This window comes from Schistocerca nitens, chromosome 12, assembly GCF_023898315.1.
Source record: "Schistocerca nitens isolate TAMUIC-IGC-003100 chromosome 12, iqSchNite1.1, whole genome shotgun sequence".
Lineage (NCBI taxonomy): Eukaryota > Metazoa > Arthropoda > Insecta > Orthoptera > Acrididae > Schistocerca > Schistocerca nitens.
This window is the reverse complement of record NC_064625.1, coordinates 123,801,899-123,826,372: the sequence shown is the minus strand read 5'-3', so window position 1 is coordinate 123,826,372 and position 24,474 is coordinate 123,801,899. Positions and strand designations below refer to the sequence as shown.

The window sequence follows — 24,474 nt, the reverse complement described above, 5'->3', positions numbered from 1 at the left end:
GTCCACTGAAGTTTTGTGAGCTCCTCTCGGGTGCGAAGACTTGTGTGAGGTCTTGCGTTGTCATGAAGAAGGAGAAGTTCATTCTGATTTTTGTGCCTACGAACACGCTGAAGTCGTTTCTTCAATTTCTGAAGAGTAGCACAATACACTTCAGAGTTGATCGTTTGACCATGGGGAAGGACATCGAACAGAATAACCCCTTCAGCGTCCCAGAAGACTGTAACCGTGACTTTACCGGCTGAGGGTATGGCTTTAAACTTTTTCTTGGTAGGGGAGTGGGTGTGGCGCCACTCCATTGATTGCCGTTTTGTTTCAGGTTCGAAGTGATGAACCCATGTTTCATCGCCTGTAACAATCTTTGACAAGAAATTGTCACCCTCAGCCACATGACGAGCAAGCAATTCCGCACAGATGGTTCTCCTTTGCTCTTTATGGTGTTCCATTAGACAACGAGGGACCCAGCGGGAACAAACCTTTGAATATCCCAACTGGTGAACAATTGTGACAGCACTACCAACAGAGATGTCAAGTCGAGCACTGAGTTGTTTGATGGTGATCCGTCGATCATCTCGAACGAGTGTGTTCGCACGCTCCGCCATTGCAGGAGTCACAGCTGTGCACGGCCGGCCCGCACGCGGGAGATCAGACAGTCTCGCTCGACCTTGCGGCGATGATGACACACGCTTTGCCCAACGACTCACCGTGCTTTTGTCCACTGCCAGATCACCGTAGACATTCTGCAAGCGCCTATGAATATCTGAGATGCCCTGGTTTTCCGCCAAAAGAAACTCGATCATTGCCCGTTGTTTGCAACGCACATCCGTTACAGACGCCATTTTAACAGCTCCGTACAGCGCTGCCACCTGTCGGATGTCAATGAAACTATACGAGACGAAGCGGGAATGTTTGAAAATATTCCACAAGAAATTTCCGGTTTATTCAACCAAAATTGGCCGAGAAAAAAAATGTGTTGCATTACTGATTGAACTGCCCTCGTAGATGAATGCTTAGATATGAAGTAGTAACGGTAAAAAAATTAACATAAGTTTTCTTTACACAAAATAATCAAAGTGACACGTTCCACATCATTACGAAATGTCGTATTCATGATCTATGGAATAAGGATTAATGTATTTGTGTGTGTGTGTGTGTGTGTGTGTGTGTGTGTGTGTGTGTGTGTGTGTGTGTGTAGATAAGTCCAGAACATGTCATTTGAAATGTGATTTATTGCGCTAAGGTATTGGAAAATGTGACATCAGCGGCTAAACATGGTGTAGATCCTGTCTTGGCGTTAGCTCTGGGTACTGTTTAATAACTGACTGTCAGAAGGAAAGCAGGACGGTGTGTGAACATTTTAGAGAGCCCCGGCGCCAGAGTCCTGAACAGCAAGAGTTGCAGCCCTCCTCATTATGGCAATCGCAAGCATTGCCTGTTAAGATACACAGCTACGTCGGAACTTTCACAAAGTACAGCAAATATAGTGCCAGTCAGTAATTTCAATTACATTTCTCTACGGCAGAACATGCCGCATTATCTTTCTCCTTCTAAAATGGTACTGGTGAGGTGAAGCATTACTGATTTCGTAGTTATACCCTACTGGCCATTAAAATTGCTACACCACGAAGCTGACGTGCTACAGACGCGAAATTTAACCGACAGGAAGAAGATGCTGTGATATGCAAATTATTAGCTTTTCAGAGCATTCACACAAGTTTGGCGCCGGTGACGACACCTAAAACGTGCTGACAGGAAAGTTTCCAACCGATTTCTCATACACAAACAGCAGTTGACCGTCGTTGCCTGGTGAAACGTTGTTGTGATGCCTCGTGTACGGAGGAGAAATGCGTACCATCACCGATAAAGGTCGGATTGTAGCCTATCGTAATTGCGGTTTATTGTATCGCGACATTGCTGCTCGCGTTGGTCGAGATCCAATTACTGTTAGCAGAATATGGAATCGGTGGGTTCAGGAGGGTAATACGGAACGCCGTGCTGGATCCCAACGGCCTCGTATGACTAGCAGCCGAGATGACAGGCATCTTATCCGCATGGCTGTAACGGATCGTGCAGCCACGTCTCGATCCCTGAGTCAACAGATGGGGACGTTTGCAACACAGTTCGACGACGATTGCAGCAGCATGGACTATCAGCTCGGAGACCGTGGCTACGATTACCCTTGACGCTGCATCACAGACAGGAGCGCCTGCGATGGTGTACTCGACGACGAACCTGGACGCACGAATGGCAAAAAGTCATTTTTTCGGCTGAAGCCAGGTTCTGTTTACAGCATCACGATGGTCGCATCCGTGTTTGACGACATCGCGGTGAACGCACATTGGAAGCGTGTATTCGTCATCGCCATACTGGCGTATCACCCGGCGTGTTGGTACGGGGTGCCACTTGTTACACGTCTCGGTCACCTCTTGTTCGCATTCACCGCACTTTGAACAGTCGACGTTACATTTCAGATGTGTTACGGCCCGTGGCTCTACCCTTCATTCGATCCCTGCGAAACCCTACATTTCAGCTGGATAATGCACGACCGCATGTTGCAGGACCCGTACGGGCCTTTCTGGACACAGATGATCTTCGACTGCTGCCCTGGCCAGCACATTCTCCAGATCTATCACCAATTGAAAACGTCTGGTCAATGGTGGCCGAGCAACTGGCCCTGATGAACTGTGGTATCGTGTTGAAGCTGCATGGGCAGCTGTACCTGTACACGCCATCCAAGCTCTGTTTGACTCAATGCCCAGGCGTATCAAGACCGTTATTACGGCCAGAGGTGGTTGTTCTGGGTATTGATTTCTCAGGATCTATGCACCCAGATTGCGTGAAAATGTAATCACATGTCAGTTTTAGTATAATATATTTGTCCAATGAATACCCGTTTATCATATGCATTTCTTCTTGGTGTAACAATTTTAATGGCCAGTAGTGTAGGTATTAAAATCAATGGAGACGAAACAAAAACTTTGAGGTTCGCCGATGACATTGTAATTCTGTCAGAGACAGCAAAGGACTTGGAAGAGGAGTTGTATGGAATGGACAGTGTCTTGAAAAGAACATATAAGATGAACATCAGCAAAAACAAAACGAGGATAATGGAATGTAGTAAAGTTAAGTCGGGTGATGCAGAGGTAATTGGATTAGGGAATGATAAAGTAGTAAATGAGTTTTGCTATTTGGCGAGCAAAATAACTGATGATGGTCGAAGTAGAAGGAATATAAAACGTAGACTGGCAATTGCAAGGAAAGTGTTTCTGAAGAAGAGAAATTTGGTAACATCGAGTATAGATTTAAGTGTCAGGAAGTCGTTTCTGAAAGTATTTGTATGGAGTGTAGCCATGTATGGAAGTGAAACGTGGACGTTAAATAGTTTGGACAAGAAGAGAATAGAAGCTTTCGAAATGTGGGGCTACAGAAGAATGCTGAGGATTAGATGGGTAGATCACATAATTAATGAGGAGGTATTGAATAGAATTGGAGGGAAGAGAAATTTGTGGCACAGCTTGACTAGAAGACGTGATCGGTTGGTAGGGCATATTCTGAGGCATCAAGGGATCACCAATTTAGTATTGGAGGGCAGCATGGAGGGTAAAAATCGTGGAGGGAGACCAAGAGATGAATACCCTAAGCAGATTCAGGATGTAGGCTGCAGTAAGTACTGGGAGATGAAGAAGCTTGCACAGGATAGAGCTGCATGGAGAGCTGCATCAAACCAGTCTCTGGACTGAAGACCACAACAACTTGCATATTATGAAAATACGCAGTTTAAGCGATACGCTACGTTAAAGATTTTGCCAGTTATAAAACTGTGACACTTAATTTCACGATCCACAGTCGTGTTTAAAGTTTCGAGTGTTGCTCAACCGTCAGTGTTACACTAGTGCCACGGAACATATCTTTTACAAATTTTGTTAAATACTACAGACATTTTTTGGTTTGTTTAAAGTGCTATGGTACAATAATGCAATGGTCATTGCCAATTGCACCTTTAGATCAGATCAGACTCCAAATTTTGCAAAAAAAATTTAAATTCTTCTTTTTGTACTACATCAATATTTTGACTTTCCTAAAGAAGCTGGCCCCTAATTTCTGTACAAAATCAGTGTAAATACAATTTTAATACTTCTTTTAACTTGTACTTCACAAATCACTATGTCCTCATTGATCTTAACGTCCTGACAAATTTGTGTGGAAATCTCAGGAACTACATGCTCTAGAAGCCTGTTTTCGGCTTTTTATGCCCCCTTTCGATTTGTTTACAACAGGTTGGATGCACTAATTATTAAATATTATTTGTTCATATCTTTGTAAGTCTTTGAAAACAAAGCAAAAGTTCTTATATTTGGTAGCGTGCTGTGTTTGTAGTGAAACTTGTTGTGTGTTGTTGCTCTAATTTAAAATGAGTAAACAAAGGAAACAGGTGCTGTAGAACTTCACCATTTTGGATAGTAGTGAAATAGAGCAAAATAATAGTGATAGTGCTGAGAAGACAGCTGACACTCGTGAGGTAAATACAGATTCGAATATTTTAACATGCGTTGAAAGAGACTATTAACATGCGAGTTATGTGGAGATACAGTGACTTCCGAAGATGTGACTGCCAGAAATGGATTAGTCTTTAAACTTAAAATTATATGCACCGATTGTGGTGTTTATAGGTCATTTCTAACTTCTGTCAAATGCTCAAATAATGAACTATATGAAGTCAATGTGGGATCATTGTGCGGACGTAGGTGTACTGGGAAAGATAGTAGTGGTGGTAGGTTACTTTGAGCTCTCCTGAATGAACAAAACGCACCCATACAATTTGAGTTCTAGGCGCTCAGTCCGGAACCGCGCGACTGCTACGGTCGCCGGTTCGAATCCTGCCTCGGGCATGGATGTGTGTGATGTCCTTAGATTAGTAAGGTTTAAGTAGTTCTGAGTTCTAGGGGACTGATGACCACAGATGTTAAATCCCATAGTGCTCAGAGCCATTTGAGCCACGCAGTTTGAGAAGTATACTGCAATTATTGGCAACTGCATAGACTCTGTTGCAACAAAATCCATGAAAACTGCATATGTAGAAGCAATCAGACTGGGGTTTGACAGATATTAATACATTTTATGGGTAATGGCCAAAGAGGAGTCTCACTTCCAGAAACAGATTTTCTACTGTAACAAGTGTTGATACAGGTAAGGTATCGGGCTTTGAAGGTTTCACTAAATACTGCCAAGGATGCAACTCAGTAGGTGATAAGGAAGAGGAAAAGAGTGCCCGTAGGCCCTCAGGTATAAAGAATTGTGGGGGGTCAAGTGATAGTACGAAGGTAACAGCAGCTACGGCTATTTTTCTTCCCTCACAATCAGAGCGAGACTTTTCCGTGTAGGAAATTCTTGGGACATGGAGAGCAAAGCCTATGATGAGCCTATTACAAAGCTCGAATACGTAGGTCACGTAAAGAAAAGGAGAGGAGCACACCTTTGACAGCTGAAAAAGAAAGCTTGGTGACACCAACTTATCATATGGAGAAAGTATAAAATATGCTGGACGGCTTACTGATAAAAGTTATCGGTGAATTTCAGAAATACTGTGGCAAAGCCACTAGAGAAAACATACATGATTCGGAATGCATAAAAAGAAAAGTCGGGGCAACATCCTATAACAGCCTCTCTGCAGGTAGCAACCCTGTAGCTAACTTGTGCCTGCCTGCATCACATACATCATGCAAATATAGGACAGCAGAGGTAGCAAGCAAACTAGATTAATTCAGACATAAACATTCAGTACCTGAAGCAGTAATTGAGGCTATTCAGCCTATATTCAGAGACTCAGCAAATCCCAACTTGATAAAGAAATGCTCCGACGGTTGGACACAGAATGTTGAATAAGGCACTTAATAATGTTGTGTGGCAATGGCCTTGCCGCAGTGGATACACCGGTTCCCGTGAGATCACCGACGTTAAGGGCTGTCGGGCGTGTTCGGCACTTGGATGGGTGACCATCCAGGCCGCCATGCGCTGTTGCCATTTTTCGGGCTGCACTCAGCCTCGTGCTGCCAATTGAGGAGCTACTCGACCGAATAGTAGCGGCTCCGGTCAAAGAATACCATCATAACGACCGGGAGAGCGGTGTGCTGACCACACGCCCCTCCTATCCGCATCCTCCTCTGAGGATGACACGGCGGTCGGATGGTTCCGGTAGGCCACTCGTGGCCTGAAGACGGAGTGATTTTTTTAATAATATTGCGCGAACTTGGAGTACAAAAAATGTCTTTGTAGGCATAAAAACTTTAAGATTATGTTTCTGCGATGCAGTTATCTATTCCAATGACGGGGATTCTGGTAGAATAGAAGTCTTGGAACAGCTGGGAATAAGTATAGCACAGGCTGTGGCAAGAATATTGGAAGCCGTGGACCAATTAAGGGTGCAGAAGGCTGAAATGATCGAGGAGGCAAGAAAGAAGAGAAGAAGGAAGAATTTAGGTGAAGAAGAAGGATCAGACTATGAAGCAGGCGGCTTCTATTTTAGGAAGAAAGATGTGTTTCCATAGACTTACTGCATTAATTTGAATTTTCTTAAAACTGCTAATTTCCTGACAAAAGCCCCTTTCTCTCACGAACCAACAGATACACAAATTGTAGAATTTACTCATGTAGTGGAGGTGATTATATGGATCTATGGTTCAAATGGTTCAAATGGCTCTGAGCACTATGGGACATAACATCTATGGTCATCAGTCCCCTAGAATTTAGAACTACTTAAACGTAACTAACCTAAGGACATCACACAACAGCCAGTAATCACGAGGCAGAGAAAATCCCTGACCCCGCAGGATATAAATCTATAATGGATGTTTTGAGAGTTATATAACTGATGGTATGTTGTATAAAACACTACTTTTTCGAAGAAACAGGCGTATATATAAAAAAAAATTGTCTCAGTTTCCACTATGTATGCCTTCTCAATTGTACATCAATAAAAATAAATATATTCAGATGTTCAACTGGTAAAAATTTGGTAGTGTTATCTGGAATATTTTCAGAAATAATGAGTCAAAAAATGTTGGCAAAAGTTTACGTAGTCGGCATAGGGGGTCTCATTTCACAGTAACATATAAATTAGATCATTAGTGCGACATATATTTCTCACTATGTGGAAATAATATGCTGGAACTTAACATGAGGGTCCACTATACAAAGGCTGTCTATTTTGTTGTAATAACTGGTAAAATACTGGGTTGTGATTGGTAGAGCAAAATATGCGTGTGTTAGCCTAGAAGCCTATTTCGAAGAAAGTGTGGTGACTCAGGAGAGTGGAGCGGAAGGCAGAGGAAGGAGCACAATGATGTCATCCCACCATTGCCACCGCTCTACTTGCAGCATTCCCGCATTGGATCTAGGTGAGCTGACGGTTTGAGGTAATTTTGTGTTCAAAGAGTACATTGCTTTCCTAGACAAGTGAGGCAAAACAGTTCGTTTACAGACAGTAATAATATGAGGAATCACTGATCTACTAGTGTTTTGTATAACCTGTCACTACTTAATCTAAAATACACTCCTGGAAATGGAAAAAAGAAGACATTGACACCGGTGTGTCAGACCCACCATACTTGCTCCGGACACTGCGAGAGGGCTGTACAAGCAATGATCACACGCACGGCACAGCGGACACACCAGGAACCGCGGTGTTGGCCGTCGAATGGCGCTAGCTGCGCAGCATTTGTGCACCGCCGCCGTCAGTGTCAGCCAGTTTGCCGTGGCATACGGAGCTCCATCGCAGTCTTTAACACTGGTAGCATGCCGCGACAGCGTGGACGTGAACCGTATGTGCAGTTGACGGACTTTGAGCGAGGGCGTATAGTGGGCATGCGGGAGGCCGGGTGGACGTACCGCCGAATTGCTCAACACGTGGGGCGTGAGGTCTCCACAGTACATCGATGTTGTCGCCAGTGGTCGGCGGAAGGTGCACGTGCCCGTCGACCTGGGACCGGACCGCAGCGACGCACGGATGCACGCCAAGACCGTAGGATCCTACGCAGTGCCGTAGGGGACCGCACCGCCACTTCCCAGCAAATTAGGGACACTGTTGCTCCTGGGGTATCGGCGAGGACCATTCGCAACCGTCTCCATGAAGCTGGGCTACGGTCCCGCACACCGTTAGGCCGTCTTCCGCTCACGCCCCAACATCGTGCAACCCGCCTCCAGTGGTGTCGCGACAGGCGTGAATGGAGGGACGAATGGAGACGTGTCGTCTTCAGCGATGAGAGTCGCTTCTGCCTTGGTGCCAATGATGGTCGTATGCGTGTTTGGCGCCGTGCAGGTGAGCGCCACAATCAGGACTGCATACGACCGAGGCACACAGGGCCAACACCCGGCATCATGGTGTGGGGAGCGATCTCCTACACTGGCCGTACACCACTGGTGATCGTCGAGGGGACGTGCACGGTACATCCAAACCGTCATCGAACCCATCGTTCTACCATTCCTAGACCGGCAAGGGAACTTGCTGTTCCAACAGGACAATGCACGTCCGCATGTATCCCGTGCCACCCAACGTGCTCTAGAAGGTGTAAGTCAACTACCCTGGCCAGCAAGATCTCCGGATCTGTCCCCCATTGAGCATGTTTGGGGCTGGATGAAGCGTCGTCTCACGCGGTCTGCACGTCCGGCACGAACGCTGGTCCAACTGAGGCGCCAGGTGGAAATGGCATGGCAAGCCGTTCCACAGGACTACATCCAGCATCTCTACGATCGTCTCCATGGGAGAATAGCAGCCTGCATTGCTGCGAAAGGTGGATATACACTGTACTAGTGCCGACATTGTGCATGCTCTGTTGCCTGTGTCTATGTGCCTGTGGTTCTGTCAGTGTGATCATGTGATGTATCTGACCCCAGGAATGTGTCAATAAAGTTTCCCCTTCCTGGGACAATGAATTCACGGTGTTCTTATTTCAATTTCCAGGAGTGTATGTAAACTGTGGACGAAATTGAAATAATCCAACCACAACTTAGTAGGAGAACAGAGAGACTAGAAAATAGGTAAGGTAAGCCCACATCAAACCCAACAAGGCGAACAGCACGGTAAAGTATAGGGTCAGGCTATCTGATGCCGTACTAACCTGAGGGTCACCGCCGAAGACGGCCTCGCCGACGAAGTCTGTGAAGTAGAGGGAGTAGCAGACGTGGGCCATCCAGCAGAAGAGGTTGGTGAGGCAGAGCACGCGCAGAGAGCCGGGCATCCACACGATGGACAGCAGGTACTGTCCCAGCGAGGGCGTCGCGTGTGCTGTCACCAGTGGCGGGCTCACCTCCTGTCAAAAGAAAACCGTGATCCTGTCTAGATCTAGGGACAGCTGAAGCAGAGTGTAAACACAGATCCAGTCTCCTTACAGTGGACAGCAGGTACTGCCCCAGCGAGGGCGTCGCGTGTGCTGTCACCAGTGGGGGGCTCACCTCCTGTCAAAAGAAAACTGTGATCCTGTCTAGATCTAGGGACAGCTGAAGCAGAGTGTAAACACGGATCCAGTCTCCTTACAGTGGACAGCAGGTACTGCCCCAGCGAGGGCGTCGCGTGTGCTGTCACCAGTGGCGGGCTCACCTCCTGTCAAAAGAAAACCGTGATCCTGTCTAGATCTAGGGACAGCTGAAGCAGAGCGTAAACACGGAGGCAGACCTCCATACAGTGGACAGCAGGTACTGCCGCAGAGCCACCTCCTGTCAAAACTAAACAGTAAGTCACATCTACATCTACAGGTTCACGAGGCAGAGCGTACACTCAGAGCCAAGCTTCCACACAGTGGATGGCAGGTAGTGATGAAGTAAGGATGTCGCATGCTCTGTCATTGGTGGTTGGTCCACCTTCTGTCAATACCAAACAATAAGTCATATCTAGATGTACAGGTTGGTGAAACAGAGCATACACAGGGAGTCAGGCGTCCACATGACGTACAGCAGGTACTGCCCCAGCGAGGGCGTCATACTCCATCACCAGGTGTTGGCCCACCTCCTGTCAAAACCACACAGTAAGTCACATCTAGACCTACAGGTTCACGAGGCAGAGTGTACACTCAGAGCCAAGCTTCCACACAGTGGATGGCAGGTAGTGATGAAGTAAGGATGTCGCATGCTCTGTCATTGGTGGTTGGTCCACCTTCTGTCAATACCAAACAATAAGTCATATCTAGATGTACAGGTTGGTGAAACAGAGCATACACAGGGAGTCAGGCGTCCACATGACGTACAGCAGGTACTGCCCCAGCGAGGGCGTCATACTCCATCACCAGGTGTTGGCCCACCTCCTGTCAAAACCACACAGTAAGTCACATCTAGACCTACAGGTTCACGAGGCAGAGTGTACACTCAGAGCCAAGCTTCCACACAGTGGATGGCAGGTAGTGATGAAGTAAGGATGTCGCATGCTCTGTCATTGGTGGTTGGTCCACCTTCTGTCAATACCAAACAATAAGTCATATCTAGATGTACAGGTTGGTGAAACAGAGCATACACAGTGAGTCAGGCGTCCACATGACGTACAGCAGGTACTGCCCCAGCGAGGGCGTCATACTCCATCACCAGGTGTTGGCCCACCTCCTGTCAAAACCACACAGTAAGTCACATCTAGACCTACAGGTTCACGAGGCAGAGTGTACACTCAGAGCCACGCTTCCACACAGTGGATGGCAGGTAGTGATGAAGTAAGGATGTCGCATGCTCTGTCATTGGTGGTTGGTCCACCTTCTGTCAATACCAAACAATAAGTCATATCTAGATGTACAGGTTGGTGAAACAGAGCATACACAGGGAGTCAGGCATCCACATGACGGACAGCAGGTACTGCCCCAGCGAGGGCGTCATGCTCCATCACCAGGTGTTGGCCCACCTCCTGTCAAAACCACACAGTAAGTCACATCTAGACCTACAGGTTCACGAGGCAGAGTGTACACTCAGAGCCAAGCTTCCACACAGTGGATGGCAGGTAGTGATGAAGTAAGGATGTCGCATGCTCTGTCATTGGTGGTTGGTCCACCTTCTGTCAATAGCAAACAATAAGTCATATCTAGATGTACAGGTTGGTGAAACAGAGCATACACAGGGAGTCAGGCGTCCACATGACGTACAGCAGGTACTGCCCCAGCGAGGGCGTCATGCTCCATCACCAGGTGTTGGCCCACCTCCTGTCAAAACCACACAGTAAGTCACATCTAGACCTACAGGTTCACGAGGCAGAGTGTACACTCAGAGCCAAGCTTCCACACAGTGGATGGCAGGTAGTGATGAAGTAAGGATGTCGCATGCTCTGTCATTGGTGGTTGGTCCACCTTCTGTCAATAGCAAACAATAAGTCATATCTAGATGTACAGGTTGGTGAAACAGAGCATACACAGTGAGTCAGGCGTCCACATGACGTACAGCAGGTACTGCCCCAGCGAGGGCGTCATACTCCATCACCAGGTGTTGGCCCACCTCCTGTCAAAACCACACAGTAAGTCACATCTAGACCTACAGGTTCACGAGGCAGAGTGTACACTCAGAGCCAAGCTTCCAACCAGTGGATGGCAGGTAGTGATGAAGTAAGGATGTCGCATGCTCTGTCATTGGTGGTTGGTCCACCTTCTGTCAATAGCAAACAATAAGTCATATCTAGATGTACAGGTTGGTGAAACAGAGCATACACAGTGAGTCAGGCGTCCACATGACGTACAGCAGGTACTGCCCCAGCGAGGGCGTCATGCTCCATCACCAGGTGTTGGCCCACCTCCTGTCAAAACCACACAGTAAGTCACATCTAGACCTACAGGTTCACGAGGCAGAGTGTACACTCAGAGCCAAGCTTCCACACAGTGGATGGCAGGTAGTGATGAAGTAAGGATGTCGCATGCTCTGTCATTGGTGGTTGGTCCACCTTCTGTCAATACCAAACAATAAGTCATATCTAGATGTACAGGTTGGTGAAACAGAGCATACACAGTGAGTCAGGCGTCCACATGACGTACAGCAGGTACTGCCCCAGCGAGGGCGTCATACTCCATCACCAGGTGTTGGCCCACCTCCTGTCAAAACCACACAGTAAGTCACATCTAGACCTACAGGTTCACGAGGCAGAGTGTACACTCAGAGCCAAGCTTCCACACAGTGGATGGCAGGTAGTGATGAAGTAAGGATGTCGCATGCTCTGTCATTGGTGGTTGGTCCACCTTCTGTCAATACCAAACAATAAGTCATATCTAGATGTACAGGTTGGTGAAACAGAGCATACACAGTGAGTCAGGCGTCCACATGACGTACAGCAGGTACTGCCCCAGCGAGGGCGTCATACTCCATCACCAGGTGTTGGCCCACCTCCTGTCAAAACCACACAGTAAGTCACATCTAGACCTACAGGTTCACGAGGCAGAGTGTACACTCAGAGCCAAGCTTCCACACAGTGGATGGCAGGTAGTGATGAAGTAAGGATGTCGCATGCTCTGTCATTGGTGGTTGGTCCACCTTCTGTCAATAGCAAACAATAAGTCATATCTAGATGTACTGGTTGGTGAAACAGAGCATACACAGGGAGTCAGGCGTCCACATGACGTACAGCAGGTACTGCCCCAGCGAGGGCGTCATACTCCATCACCAGGTGTTGGCCCACCTCCTGTCAAAACCACACAGTAAGTCACATCTAGACCTACAGGTTCACGAGGCAGAGTGTACACTCAGAGCCAAGCTTCCACACAGTGGATGGCAGGTAGTGATGAAGTAAGGATGTCGCATGCTCTGTCATTGGTGGTTGGGCCACCTTCTGTCAATACCAAACAATAAGTCATATCTAGATGTACAGGTTGGTGAAACAGAGCATACACAGGGAGTCAGGCGTCCACATGACGTACAGCAGGTACTGCCCCAGCGAGGGCGTCATGCTCCATCACCAGGTGTTGGCCCACCTCCTGTCAAAACCACACAGTAAGTCACATCTAGACCTACAGGTTCACGAGGCAGAGTGTACACTCAGAGCCAAGCTTCCACACAGTGGATGGCAGGTAGTGATGAAGTAAGGATGTCGCATGCTCTGTCATTGGTGGTTGGTCCACCTTCTGTCAATAGCAAACAATAAGTCATATCTAGATGTACAGGTTGGTGAAACAGAGCATACACAGTGAGTCAGGCGTCCACATGACGTACAGCAGGTACTGCCCCAGCGAGGGCGTCATACTCCATCACCAGGTGTTGGCCCACCTCCTGTCAAAACCACACAGTAAGTCACATCTAGACCTACAGGTTCACGAGGCAGAGTGTACACTCAGAGCCACGCTTCCACACAGTGGATGGCAGGTAGTGATGAAGTAAGGATGTCGCATGCTCTGTCATTGGTGGTTGGTCCACCTTCTGTCAATACCAAACAATAAGTCATATCTAGATGTACAGGTTGGTGAAACAGAGCATACACAGGGAGTCAGGCATCCACATGACGGACAGCAGGTACTGCCCCAGCGAGGGCGTCATGCTCCATCACCAGGTGTTGGCCCACCTCCTGTCAAAACCACACAGTAAGTCACATCTAGACCTACAGGTTCACGAGGCAGAGTGTACACTCAGAGCCAAGCTTCCACACAGTGGATGGCAGGTAGTGATGAAGTAAGGATGTCGCATGCTCTGTCATTGGTGGTTGGTCCACATTCTGTCAATACCAAACAATAAGTCATATCTAGATGTACAGGTTGGTGAAACAGAGCATACACAGGGAGTCAGGCGTCCACATGACGTACAGCAGGTACTGCCCCAGCGAGGGCGTCATGCTCCATCACCAGGTGTTGGCCCACCTCCTGTCAAAACCACACAGTAAGTCACATCTAGACCTACAGGTTCACGAGGCAGAGTGTACACTCAGAGCCAAGCTTCCACACAGTGGATGGCAGGTAGTGATGAAGTAAGGATGTCGCATGCTCTGTCATTGGTGGTTGGTCCACCTTCTGTCAATAGCAAACAATAAGTCATATCTAGATGTACAGGTTGGTGAAACAGAGCATACACAGTGAGTCAGGCGTCCACATGACGTACAGCAGGTACTGCCCCAGCGAGGGCGTCATACTCCATCACCAGGTGTTGGCCCACCTCCTGTCAAAACCACACAGTAAGTCACATCTAGACCTACAGGTTCACGAGGCAGAGTGTACACTCAGAGCCACGCTTCCACACAGTGGATGGCAGGTAGTGATGAAGTAAGGATGTCGCATGCTCTGTCATTGGTGGTTGGTCCACCTTCTGTCAATACCAAACAATAAGTCATATCTAGATGTACAGGTTGGTGAAACAGAGCATACACAGGGAGTCAGGCATCCACATGACGGACAGCAGGTACTGCCCCAGCGAGGGCGTCATGCTCCATCACCAGGTGTTGGCCCACCTCCTGTCAAAACCACACAGTAAGTCACATCTAGACCTACAGGTTCACGAGGCAGAGTGTACACTCAGAGCCAAGCTTCCACACAGTGGATGGCAGGTAGTGATGAAGTAAGGATGTCGCATGCTCTGTCATTGGTGGTTGGTCCACCTTCTGTCAATACCAAACAATAAGTCATATCTAGATGTACAGGTTGGTGAAACAGAGCATACACAGGGAGTCAGGCGTCCACATGACGGACAGCAGGTACTGCCCCAAGGTGTTGCACGCACTGTCATCAGTGCAGGGCCCATTTTCTATCACCAACCCATCATAAGTCACCATTATACAGGGGCATTTCCACAGATAAATAAGTCCACAACTGGAGTACATAAATGAAATTACAAAACATGACTGGTTTAGTTGCTACTAGCAAATGAAAAAGAAAGCAGAAAGTCGTGAAGACTGGAAATGATGCCGACCAGACTGCTGGTAGCCTATGTTGGCATTGAGCACTAAAGGAGGAGAAAAGTTGAGCTGGCCACAACGTGGCTTTTGGTTTGAGGAACACAGTGCTCTAGTAGGAACAGCCCTATTTTGGGGCGGCATGCCCTACCACCCTCTGACTTTTGATCTTATGAACCCAACCAGTTGTAGGTAAACCTACAGTTTAACAGAGTCCTAAGCACAGTAGAAAATAAGGCATTTTTCAGTTTAAGAAATCATTGGCAGAGGTGAAAGAAGCAATAAGAGGTAAAAAAGTTAGAACCAAGAGAAGATTGAATCCTGTATCTTTGGATGCAGAGTCTGACAGCCATTGCTTGCACACGGAACATCGACACAACGGAACGTCATGCTCCACTGGAGGTGTACTCACACCAGAAGAAACGTCAACACACAGCATTTCTCTTACATCAGTGTGTCTGTACTAAAAAAATCCGGAATACGGTATCAGTATTAGGGAAGAAGTCCACTTCCACAGCCGAGTGGTCAGCACGAATGACTGTCATGCAGGGGACCCGGGTTTGATTTCTGGTATGAGCAGGGATATTTTCTCGGTGGGAGGACTGGTATGGAGTGCACACAGTCTTGTGAGGCCAACTTAGGAGCTCGATTAATGACGGTTGCTAGGACGAGAAACCCGACAACGGGGATAGTGGTATGCTGAACACGTGCCCCTCTGTACCATATCTGATGACACCACTGGCAGAGGATGGCAGTGGTCAGTCAGGCCTGTTTGGTCCCTCTAGGCCCAGAATGCAGAATTTTACCATAACCGTTAAGAAACAGGCAGTATTTTATCTCGGAGTAGCACTTGCACCCAATGTCCTGTATTCTTTGCTGGATATATTACACTCCCTGTCATAGTGTCATCCACTACGATTTCTACTCTCCATGGCTCTTTTTAGTGCCATACAAGTTATTCCAATATACCTGAATACATGTGCTATCATCCTGTCTCTTATTCTCTTCAGTGGCCGCGTGGGTTAACCGCACAGATACGGACGCCTTGCCACGGTTCGCGTGGCTTCCCCCGTCAGAGGTCAGAGGCTCGAGTCCTCCCTTGGGAATGGGTGTGTGTGTGTTTTCCTTAGCGTAAGTTAGTTTGAGTTAGACTAAGTAGTTGTGTAGGCGTAGGGATCGATGATCTCAGCAGTTTGGTCCCATAGGAATTTAGCTCAAATTTCCAATTTCTTGTCAGTGTTTTCCAAATGTTCCTTCTCTAGCCCATTCTATAAATGACCACCTCATTTCTTACGAACTGTTGGAAGAAAAAAACTGTACACCTGGAGGAAAGTGGAGAAAATGCCGTATGAAAATAGGGGGAGGGGAAATAGAGCAATTACTTGGGAAGTATAATAAGGAATGATATGTATTGCTCAAAAGGAATTAGGAAAAGAACTGCAATGGCAAAATAAAGAATTCAAGAGAAAACAGAAACTACTATGTGGACCACTAAACAAAGATCTGAGGAAAAGACTTACCAAATGTTACATTTGGAGTGTTGCACTGAATGGTGCGGAGACCTGAACATTGAGGAAAGAAGATGAAACAAGATTGGAGGCCTAGACATGTGGATATGGAGAAGAATGGGAAAAGTGAAATGTGAAGACCGAGTAAGGAAGGAAGAAGTATTAAGAAGAGCTGGATAAGAAAGAAACATGCTGAAAGTCATCAGAAAAAGAAAACGGAACTGGATTGGACATTATTTGAGGAGGGACTATTTACTGAAGGAGGGTTGGTTGGTTGGTTTGGGGAAGGAGACCAGACAGCGAGGTCATCGGTCTCATCGGATTAGGGAAGGATGGTGAAGGAAGTCGGCCGTGCCCTTTCAAAGGAACCATCCCGGCATTTGCCTGGAGCGATTTAGGGAAATCACGGAAAACCTAAATCAGGATGGCCGGACGGGGGTACTGAAGGAGGGAATAGAGGGAATGGTGGAGGGAAAAAGGGGAAGAGGAAAAAGAAGATATTAATGGTGGACAACATCAGAGCAGACACTCAGAAATGAAAAGACTGGCTATGGACAGACAAAAGTGGAAGAGGCGTAACCCACGACAAGACCTGCCGTAAGGGAGAATACCATACTACTACTAATTCACTCAAGATTTACTGCTGCAACAGTGCACATGGAGTACATGACACGATTACATTTACAGATCAATAGCACAAGCTGTTCTGACGTAAGAGGTATCGACCCATGCTGAAACACCTTCAGGTGGCATATGCCGTCCTAAGATCAAAATCGTCTGATCTGAGGACGGCGTATGCCACCTGAAGAACAGTAGATGTGCTGATAATGGTTTCGACGTCGTCCCCCAACAGATAGCTGAATGACATAGCTAGCAGAGCGCCATCTGAGAGTGAGAGGGAATGCTCACAGCCAGAAGGCTCAGTGCGGTGCAAAATTGTGCAGCAAGCAGGCAATAGTGCCACAGAGACGCACTCAGCGCTTCCTACAACCAACTGGGCGAGTCTGAAAGGGGTCAAATTGTGGCCGTGCTAGTGGCGGGGTGGTCCTTTCGGAGAATCGTCACAGAAGTTGGACGCGCTGCGTCAGCTGTGCAACGGTGCTGGTATCAGTGGTCACGTGAGCGTTCTCACACACCCACACACTATGTTCTGGACGTCCACGCAGCACAGATGCCTGACAGGGTCGCCGTATTGTAAGGCCAGCAGTGGCAGATCGTACAGCTACCACAGCACAGACAAGAGGGCTTCTGAGCCCAGACAGGTCAACACAAATTCTTGCAAACGCGTTATTAGTATACCCCCGCCGGCGAAACATTGCACTTGATAGTTCGCTTTTTGTCTAGTTAGGTTGGCTATACTGTAATAGCGATGTTGCAACAGCAGCCTCTATACACACAGCAGACGATACAGTTTTCCGTCCCGTCTCGTAAATGCAAGCGATTGAGCAACTACAGTGTACATAAAAACTCGTTTTTAGTTGTATTACAATGACAGGAAGTAAACAACCGTATAATAATGCATGTAAAAGCACCCTTTCGATAACGGAGCAAAGAAATACAAAAAACAAGCATCTGACGACTGGTACTTTAAAATCAATAATTTACGTAGTTTACAAAATAAATAATAACCGAGATTGCAATAAATAACCAATGTTAGTAATTTTTCACTCACCAATTTACAGCGATAATGGCGCAATTCCATCCAGCTCGCCATCGTCACTGTTGTCCGATTCGTCGCCGAAACCGTCTTCATCGTCGTCATCAGCAAGACAAATCATTAATTGTTCATGGCCACTGATAATGCCTTCTATTGTCTGTGCTGCTCGTATAAGCTTCTAGACGTGCTCTACTTTTTTTCTCCATGAGGCTGCATCCACAGTCACAAGAGCTTCACGCAACAGCTTTTCCACCTCTGTTATTGTAAAGGACTTGTTGTTGTTCCTTACATACATTTTTACATCACTCCATATTAACTCAATGGGGTAGAAATGGCAGTGATATGGTGGCAGCCTTATTACAGTATGCCCCTGCTCCTTGGCAATTTCGTCTACTATATATGTAGGTGTCGTAGGCTTATTTTCTTTAACAAGAGAATATAACAGAACCTTTGTCATACTCATATCCGCTGCAATATTTCGAGCCTGTAACCACTGCACCATAACTTCTTTCCGATCATTTGTGGTTGGGGCTTTGTTCTATATCACCGAATGATATGGAGCATTGTCCATTACAATTGTTGTAGGGACGGGAAATTGTTTCAAAAGGTTCCTGAACCACTCAACAAATCGTGTGTGATACATATCTTCATGGTAATCACCAGTCTTTTTTGATCTAAAAACTAAAAGTGCGTCAGGGACAAAACCACTGGAGGAGCCTGCATGGACCACAATTAATCTAGCTCCTCTTCCCGTCGGCTGATGGCCGCTACTGCTGGGTGTGTTATCCGTCCAACATTTACTGACAGCTTCCCCGGCATTAACCCACGTTTCGTCTAGCCAAATTATGGAATGAATGTCTGTGCCCACAATTTTGTGCAAGAAAATGCTACGAGCGGTAACAATATGTGCCCTCTCTAACAGTACTTTGCGTCCGTCTAGCGTTTTGTAACGGAAACCCATGTTTTTAGCACAATTTTTAGTGATGTTTTACCACCCCTGAAGAGTTCACTTTCTTTTAAAGAGATTAATAACTTAGCTACAGTCGGATATTCTTTTCTGCTGTAGTAAGCATAAACATGCCTACGAATTGCATCAGTCTGGAAAGAATCTGAATCTGTGATAGGACTAGGCCGCTTTTTCTTATTTCCCGGGGTTGATAAAAATGTATTATTTGATCCAGACAGCTCGGAATCATTACGGCTCACTTCAGTATCTTCCAAGTTTTGTAGTAATACTCCCTTACTTACTACAGTTCTTGCACTAATACCAAGAGTTTTCGACGTACGTTTCACCACTTTGTCGGCAGGAATTGACGGCTGTCCATGAATGCTTACGTAGTTTTTCTCCTGCTCGTAAAACTCACGAGTTCTTCGTAGTATCTCCAGTGCGTGGCTGTTTTGCGGCACCCGTCGACGCAAAGCATTGTCACTAGGTGAACGAAGTCTTTTCGGTGGCATTTTCCAAGTATGTAAACTGACAACGTAACAAAAGTCACAACGATATAGCACACAGTACAACGAATACACGCGGTAAACAACATACAATTCACGTTGTATACACATTCACTAAACAAAGCCGGCAACGCGGGAACTTTGACGTCACAACACGTGAGTAACAGCAGTGCTCACTGCGCTGTGATTGGCTGGCGCCCCACGCTGAACGCCTAGCGCCTATCGTTCTTCACTTGTTACTCTGTTACGCTGCCAACTTCATACGCAAACGTCGAGTGCAATGTTTCAGCGGCCCGGGTATAGTAGGACTACGGGCACGCACAACTCTAGCCCATCCTCCACTCGCGCCACAGAGTATCACTTGGAGGATGGAATGGCGCGCCATGGTCTTCAGCCATTGAAAGTAGATTCTGCCTGCAGCCGAGTGACAGTCGCTTGCGCGTACGACATAAACCTAATGAACGATGTCTCGTAAAGACGCACTGGCCTACCACAAGCCCTATGGTCTAGAGTGCGGTAAGCTGCAACTCTCGTTCATCTTTGGTGTTTTGGTGGGGACGCTAACCAGCGCTCGATACGTGCAGAATGTTGTTAGATCCGTTCTTTTGCCGTTCTTGCAACGGGAAGCTGATGTGTTGTTCCAACAGGATAACGCTCGCCCGGATGCTGATTCAACGTGCTCTGCAGGACGTGCAGCAGCTTCCCTGGTCAGCACGATCTTCGCACTTGTCTCCAATCGAGCACGTGTGGGATACGATGGGACGAGAAGTGACTCTTGCGACTCATCAACCGACAGATCTTACAAAACTACATCAACACATCGAGCAGTATTCGCCATCTGTACGATTGACTAGATGCCAGAGTCAGCCTCTGCATTGCCGCCTGTGGAGGCTACACCACATACAAACATTGGTGTTTCAGCATGGGTCGATGCCTGTTACGTCAGAACAGCTTGTGCTATTCATCTATAAATGTAATCATGTCATGTACTCCATGTGCACTGTTCCAACAGTAAATCTTGAGTGAATTAGTAGTAGTATGGTATTCTGCCTTACTGCAGCCTCTTCCACTTTTGTCTGTCCATAGCCAGTCTTTTCATTTCTGAATATTTGTCTCCTTTGATATTGTCCACCATTTGATATATTCTTTTTCCTCTTCCCCTTTTTCCCTCCACCATTCCTTCTATTCCTTCCTTCAGTAAACAGTCCCTCGTCAAAAAATGTCCAATCCTGTTCCGTTTCCTTTTTCTGACGACTTTCAGCATGTTTCTTTGTTCTCCAACTCTTCTTCATAATTCTTCATTCCTTAGTCGGACTTCCCATTTCATTTTTTCCATTCTTCTCCATATCCCCATCTCTAGTACCTCCAATCTTCTTTCATCTTCCTTCATCAATGTCAAGGTATCTGCACCATACAGTGCAACACACCAGATGTAACATTTGGCAAGTCTTTTCCTCAGATCTTTGTTTAGTGGTCCACAAAGTAATTTCCGTTTTCTCTTGAATCCTTCTTTTCCCATTGCAATATTTTTCCTGATTCCTGTTGAGCAATACATATAATCCATTATTACACTTCCCAAGTAATTGAAGTTATTCACTTTCTCTATTTTCTCTCCCCCTATTTTCATACGGCATTTTCTCCCCTTTCCTCCCATTACCATGATTTTCATTTTCTTCTTGTTAATCTTTATTCCATATTCTTCTAATTTTGTGTTCAGATTCAAATGGCTCCAAGCACTATGGGACTTAACATCTGAGATCATCAGTCACCTAGACTTAGAACTAATTAAACCTAACATGCGTGCCCGAGGCAGGATTCGAACCTGCGACCGTAGCAGCAGCGCGGTTCCGGACTGAAGCGCCTACAACCGGCCACAACGGCCGGCTTTGTGTTTAGAACATCTAACATTTGTTCCATCTCTCTTGCACTCTCTGCCATCACAAGCAGGATGTGGCATGGTAAATTTTCCACATCACGGAGAGGTGAATGTAAGTCGTCCAAAGATTTCAAAAGATCAGAATTGTGTAAGAATATCCAAGTCCTCAGGTAACCTTCGCAAAGTGATATGGGAGCCAAGGAAATAATAATATAAAGAGTAAGAAATTTCAGAAGCCCGCATCTCGTGGTCGTGCGGTAGCGTTCTCGCTTCCCACGCCCGGGTTCCCGGGTTCGATTCCCGGCGGGGTCAGGGATTTTCTCTGCCTCGTGATGGCTGGGTGTTGTGTGCTGTCCTTAGGTTAGTTAGGTTTAAGTAGTTCTAAGTTCTAGGGGACTTATGACCACAGCAGTTGAGTCCCATAGTGCTCAGAGCCATTTGAACCATTTTTGAAATTTCAGAAACGGAAAATTCACTACTACAAATGAAGTGGGCGTGGCGAGAGCAAGTTATCTTGTAATGATAGTAGACGATGCCACTGTTTCCCTAACCGAAATAAAGATCAATAGTTTCTTCCTGAGAAATCTTGATGCTGATGTTTGTTGATTACTTAGTTTTGTTTTCAACAGATAATGTACACATAAAAAGTGTTATTTCATATTCATATTACACATTCATATGTAAATATGGGTGTATGCTGATCATTTGCAATTAGTAATTCCTACCCACCATCTTTTACATGCTATATAAACAAAAATTTTTCCGTTGAATAGGACTGGTCAAGGAGAAAGTTTTTCACTTTGCTTTCGAATTTTTCTTGTGTTTGTCAGACATTTTGTATCAACGGGTAAGTGACGAAAAATTTTGATGGCAGCATTGTGCACCCATTTTTGTGCTAAAGTCAACAGTAACATGGAATTATGAGCGCCATTTTTTTCCTTCTGGCATTATAAGTATGAACATCATTATTTCTTTTGAACTGTACTGTGTTATTTACAATAAACTGTCATGAGGGCAGACATGTGCAGCACAGTGAAGCAGACGTTATAATGTCTAACACTTCAAGCAGATATTGTGGGTGAGCACCACACATTTTTCTTACCACATAGTTTTAACAGTGAAAGAAGACACTAGAACATCATTCCATATGACATTCTTAAACGAATGCACGCGAAAGGTAAACTTACTGAACTGCCATGATTCGATGCGTAAATGTGGCAGAACTTATTTGCTTGAAAATGCAGAAGTTTCCATTTTCTAGTTGAAATTCTCGTCAATATGAACACCGACAATGTCGAAGGTTCCATTCCAGTTACTCTTTCCTCACCATGTTCAAATGGCTCTGAGCACTATGGGACTTTACATCTGAGGTCATCAGTCCCCTAGACTTAGAACTACTTAAACCTAACTAACCTAAGGACATCACACTCTCCCATGCCCGAGGCAGGATTCGAACCTACGACCGTAGCAGCAGCGCGGTTCCGGACTGAAGCGCCCAGAACCGCTCGGTCACAACGGCCGGCTCCTCACCATGTCTTCCGTTTATCAGTATTGTAGTACGTGCAGATATGCAGAAATGAATCCACTGCCCGACCAAAAACGTCAAGGATCCAGAATACGTGGTCACGCCAATGTAACTTCATATATTTACACACCGTCAGTATGTGTGTAAACGATTAGGGCTGTAATTCTCTGCGACAAGTAAATAGTCCCTAGCACGCATTATTGTTGTCTGTGTTTAATGTTCTTAGCAGGTCTCTTAGGGTATATAAGGGGCATTGACAGTGTCAGATCTTGAGTGATCACTGTGAAGAACATGGACATGCTGTGTACTAGTGTCACACAGCATTAGCAGCACCTAACAGACTCTGTAAGGGATCTCATTTAGGGTCTCCATTTGGCCAGCTGATAGAATCCTGCAATATCCATATTTTTGGGACACTCGGGCGTGACAGCACAGGGAGCGAGGGCAGGCATACTCGTCATCGAGGGCTCGGACGATCACATTTGAGCACCACACGGGAGGTTCACCTTTGTATTGTATTGTATGTTGACCTGGGGCCTAGAAACAACAGAGAGGCTCTGTCCCCACGGCAGCCACAGTGGTCCACAACCCCACGACGACTACCGCAGTCCACTTCACCCCTCCACCGCCCCACACCGAACCACTCTTTCATGGTTATTATGCGGTTCAGTCCCTGGTGGACCCCCTCCCCCCCCCCCCCCCCCCCCCCCGAGGAACGTCTCACACCAAACGAGTGTAACCCCTATGTTTGCACTGTAGAGTTATGGTGGTGTACACGTACGTGCAAAACTAGTTTGCGCAGCAATTGCCAACACACTGTGGCTGAGGCGGGATAGGGGGAACCAGCCTGCATTCACTGAGGCAGATGGAAAACCGCCTAAAAACCATCGAGAGCGAGTAAAGGGCCGTCTGCAGCGTTCTGTGTCACCCTGCACCATCGGACGGAGATGAGCAGCAGCCGGTCTGGGGAATGGCTGTCCCACATGTAGGCTGCAAGTCACACTGCAATGCAAACAGCCTGCATTTGGGGTGGTACCGCGAATGGGGACAGCCGACGAATGGCGTCGCACTGTATTTGGCGGCGAATCGCGTTCCTAAACTACACCCAGCTGACCACTGTCGGCGAATGTGGTGGCGGCGTGGGTGGAGGTGCCGCGCTTCCAGTGTTCTGGAGAGGCCCAGCGCCATTATTCCAGATGTCTCAATGTGGGGAGCATTGGGTACCACTTCAGGCCGTGGTCGGTAGAGACTTCGGAAACTCAAACGGTATGACAATACATCACCGAAACCTGTGTCACTACGATTACCTCTCGTGTGGTTGGCAAGATTCCTACACTACTGGCCAATAAAATTGTTACACCAAGAAGAAATGCAGATGATAAACGGGTATTCATTGGACAAATATATTATACTAGAACTGACATGTGATTACATTTTCACGCAATTTGGGTGCATAGATCGTGAGAAATCAGTACCCAGAACAGCCAACTCTGGCCGTAATAACGGCCTTGATACGCCTGGATATTGAGTCAAACAAGCATGGATGACGTGTACACGTACAGCTGCCCGTGCAGCTTCAACACGATACCACAGTTTAACAAGAGTAGTAATTGGCGTATTGTGACGAGCCAGTTGCTCGGC

At 46.6% G+C, this 24,474-nt stretch overlaps 1 protein-coding gene across 1 annotated transcript in view; it reads right to left on the bottom strand.

Moving 5' to 3' along the window:
• The window catches only part of LOC126214950 (uncharacterized), a 154,881-nt gene that overhangs the window by 33,960 nt on the left and 96,447 nt on the right, over positions 1-24,474 (bottom strand). The window contains exons 8-24 of the mRNA XM_049941586.1: positions 19,316-19,454; positions 14,029-14,085; positions 13,737-13,793; positions 13,153-13,209; positions 12,861-12,917; positions 12,569-12,625; positions 12,277-12,333; positions 11,985-12,041; positions 11,693-11,749; positions 11,401-11,457; positions 11,109-11,165; positions 10,525-10,581; positions 10,233-10,289; positions 9,941-9,997; positions 9,527-9,592; positions 9,382-9,447; positions 9,111-9,302 (exon numbers count right to left, since the gene is read on the bottom strand). Coding sequence (XP_049797543.1) covers positions 9,111-9,302; positions 9,382-9,447; positions 9,527-9,592; positions 9,941-9,997; positions 10,233-10,289; positions 10,525-10,581; positions 11,109-11,165; positions 11,401-11,457; positions 11,693-11,749; positions 11,985-12,041; positions 12,277-12,333; positions 12,569-12,625; positions 12,861-12,917; positions 13,153-13,209; positions 13,737-13,793; positions 14,029-14,085; positions 19,316-19,454 — 1,204 coding nt within the window. The remainder of the gene's footprint in view (positions 1-9,110; positions 9,303-9,381; positions 9,448-9,526; positions 9,593-9,940; positions 9,998-10,232; positions 10,290-10,524; positions 10,582-11,108; positions 11,166-11,400; positions 11,458-11,692; positions 11,750-11,984; positions 12,042-12,276; positions 12,334-12,568; positions 12,626-12,860; positions 12,918-13,152; positions 13,210-13,736; positions 13,794-14,028; positions 14,086-19,315; positions 19,455-24,474) is intronic.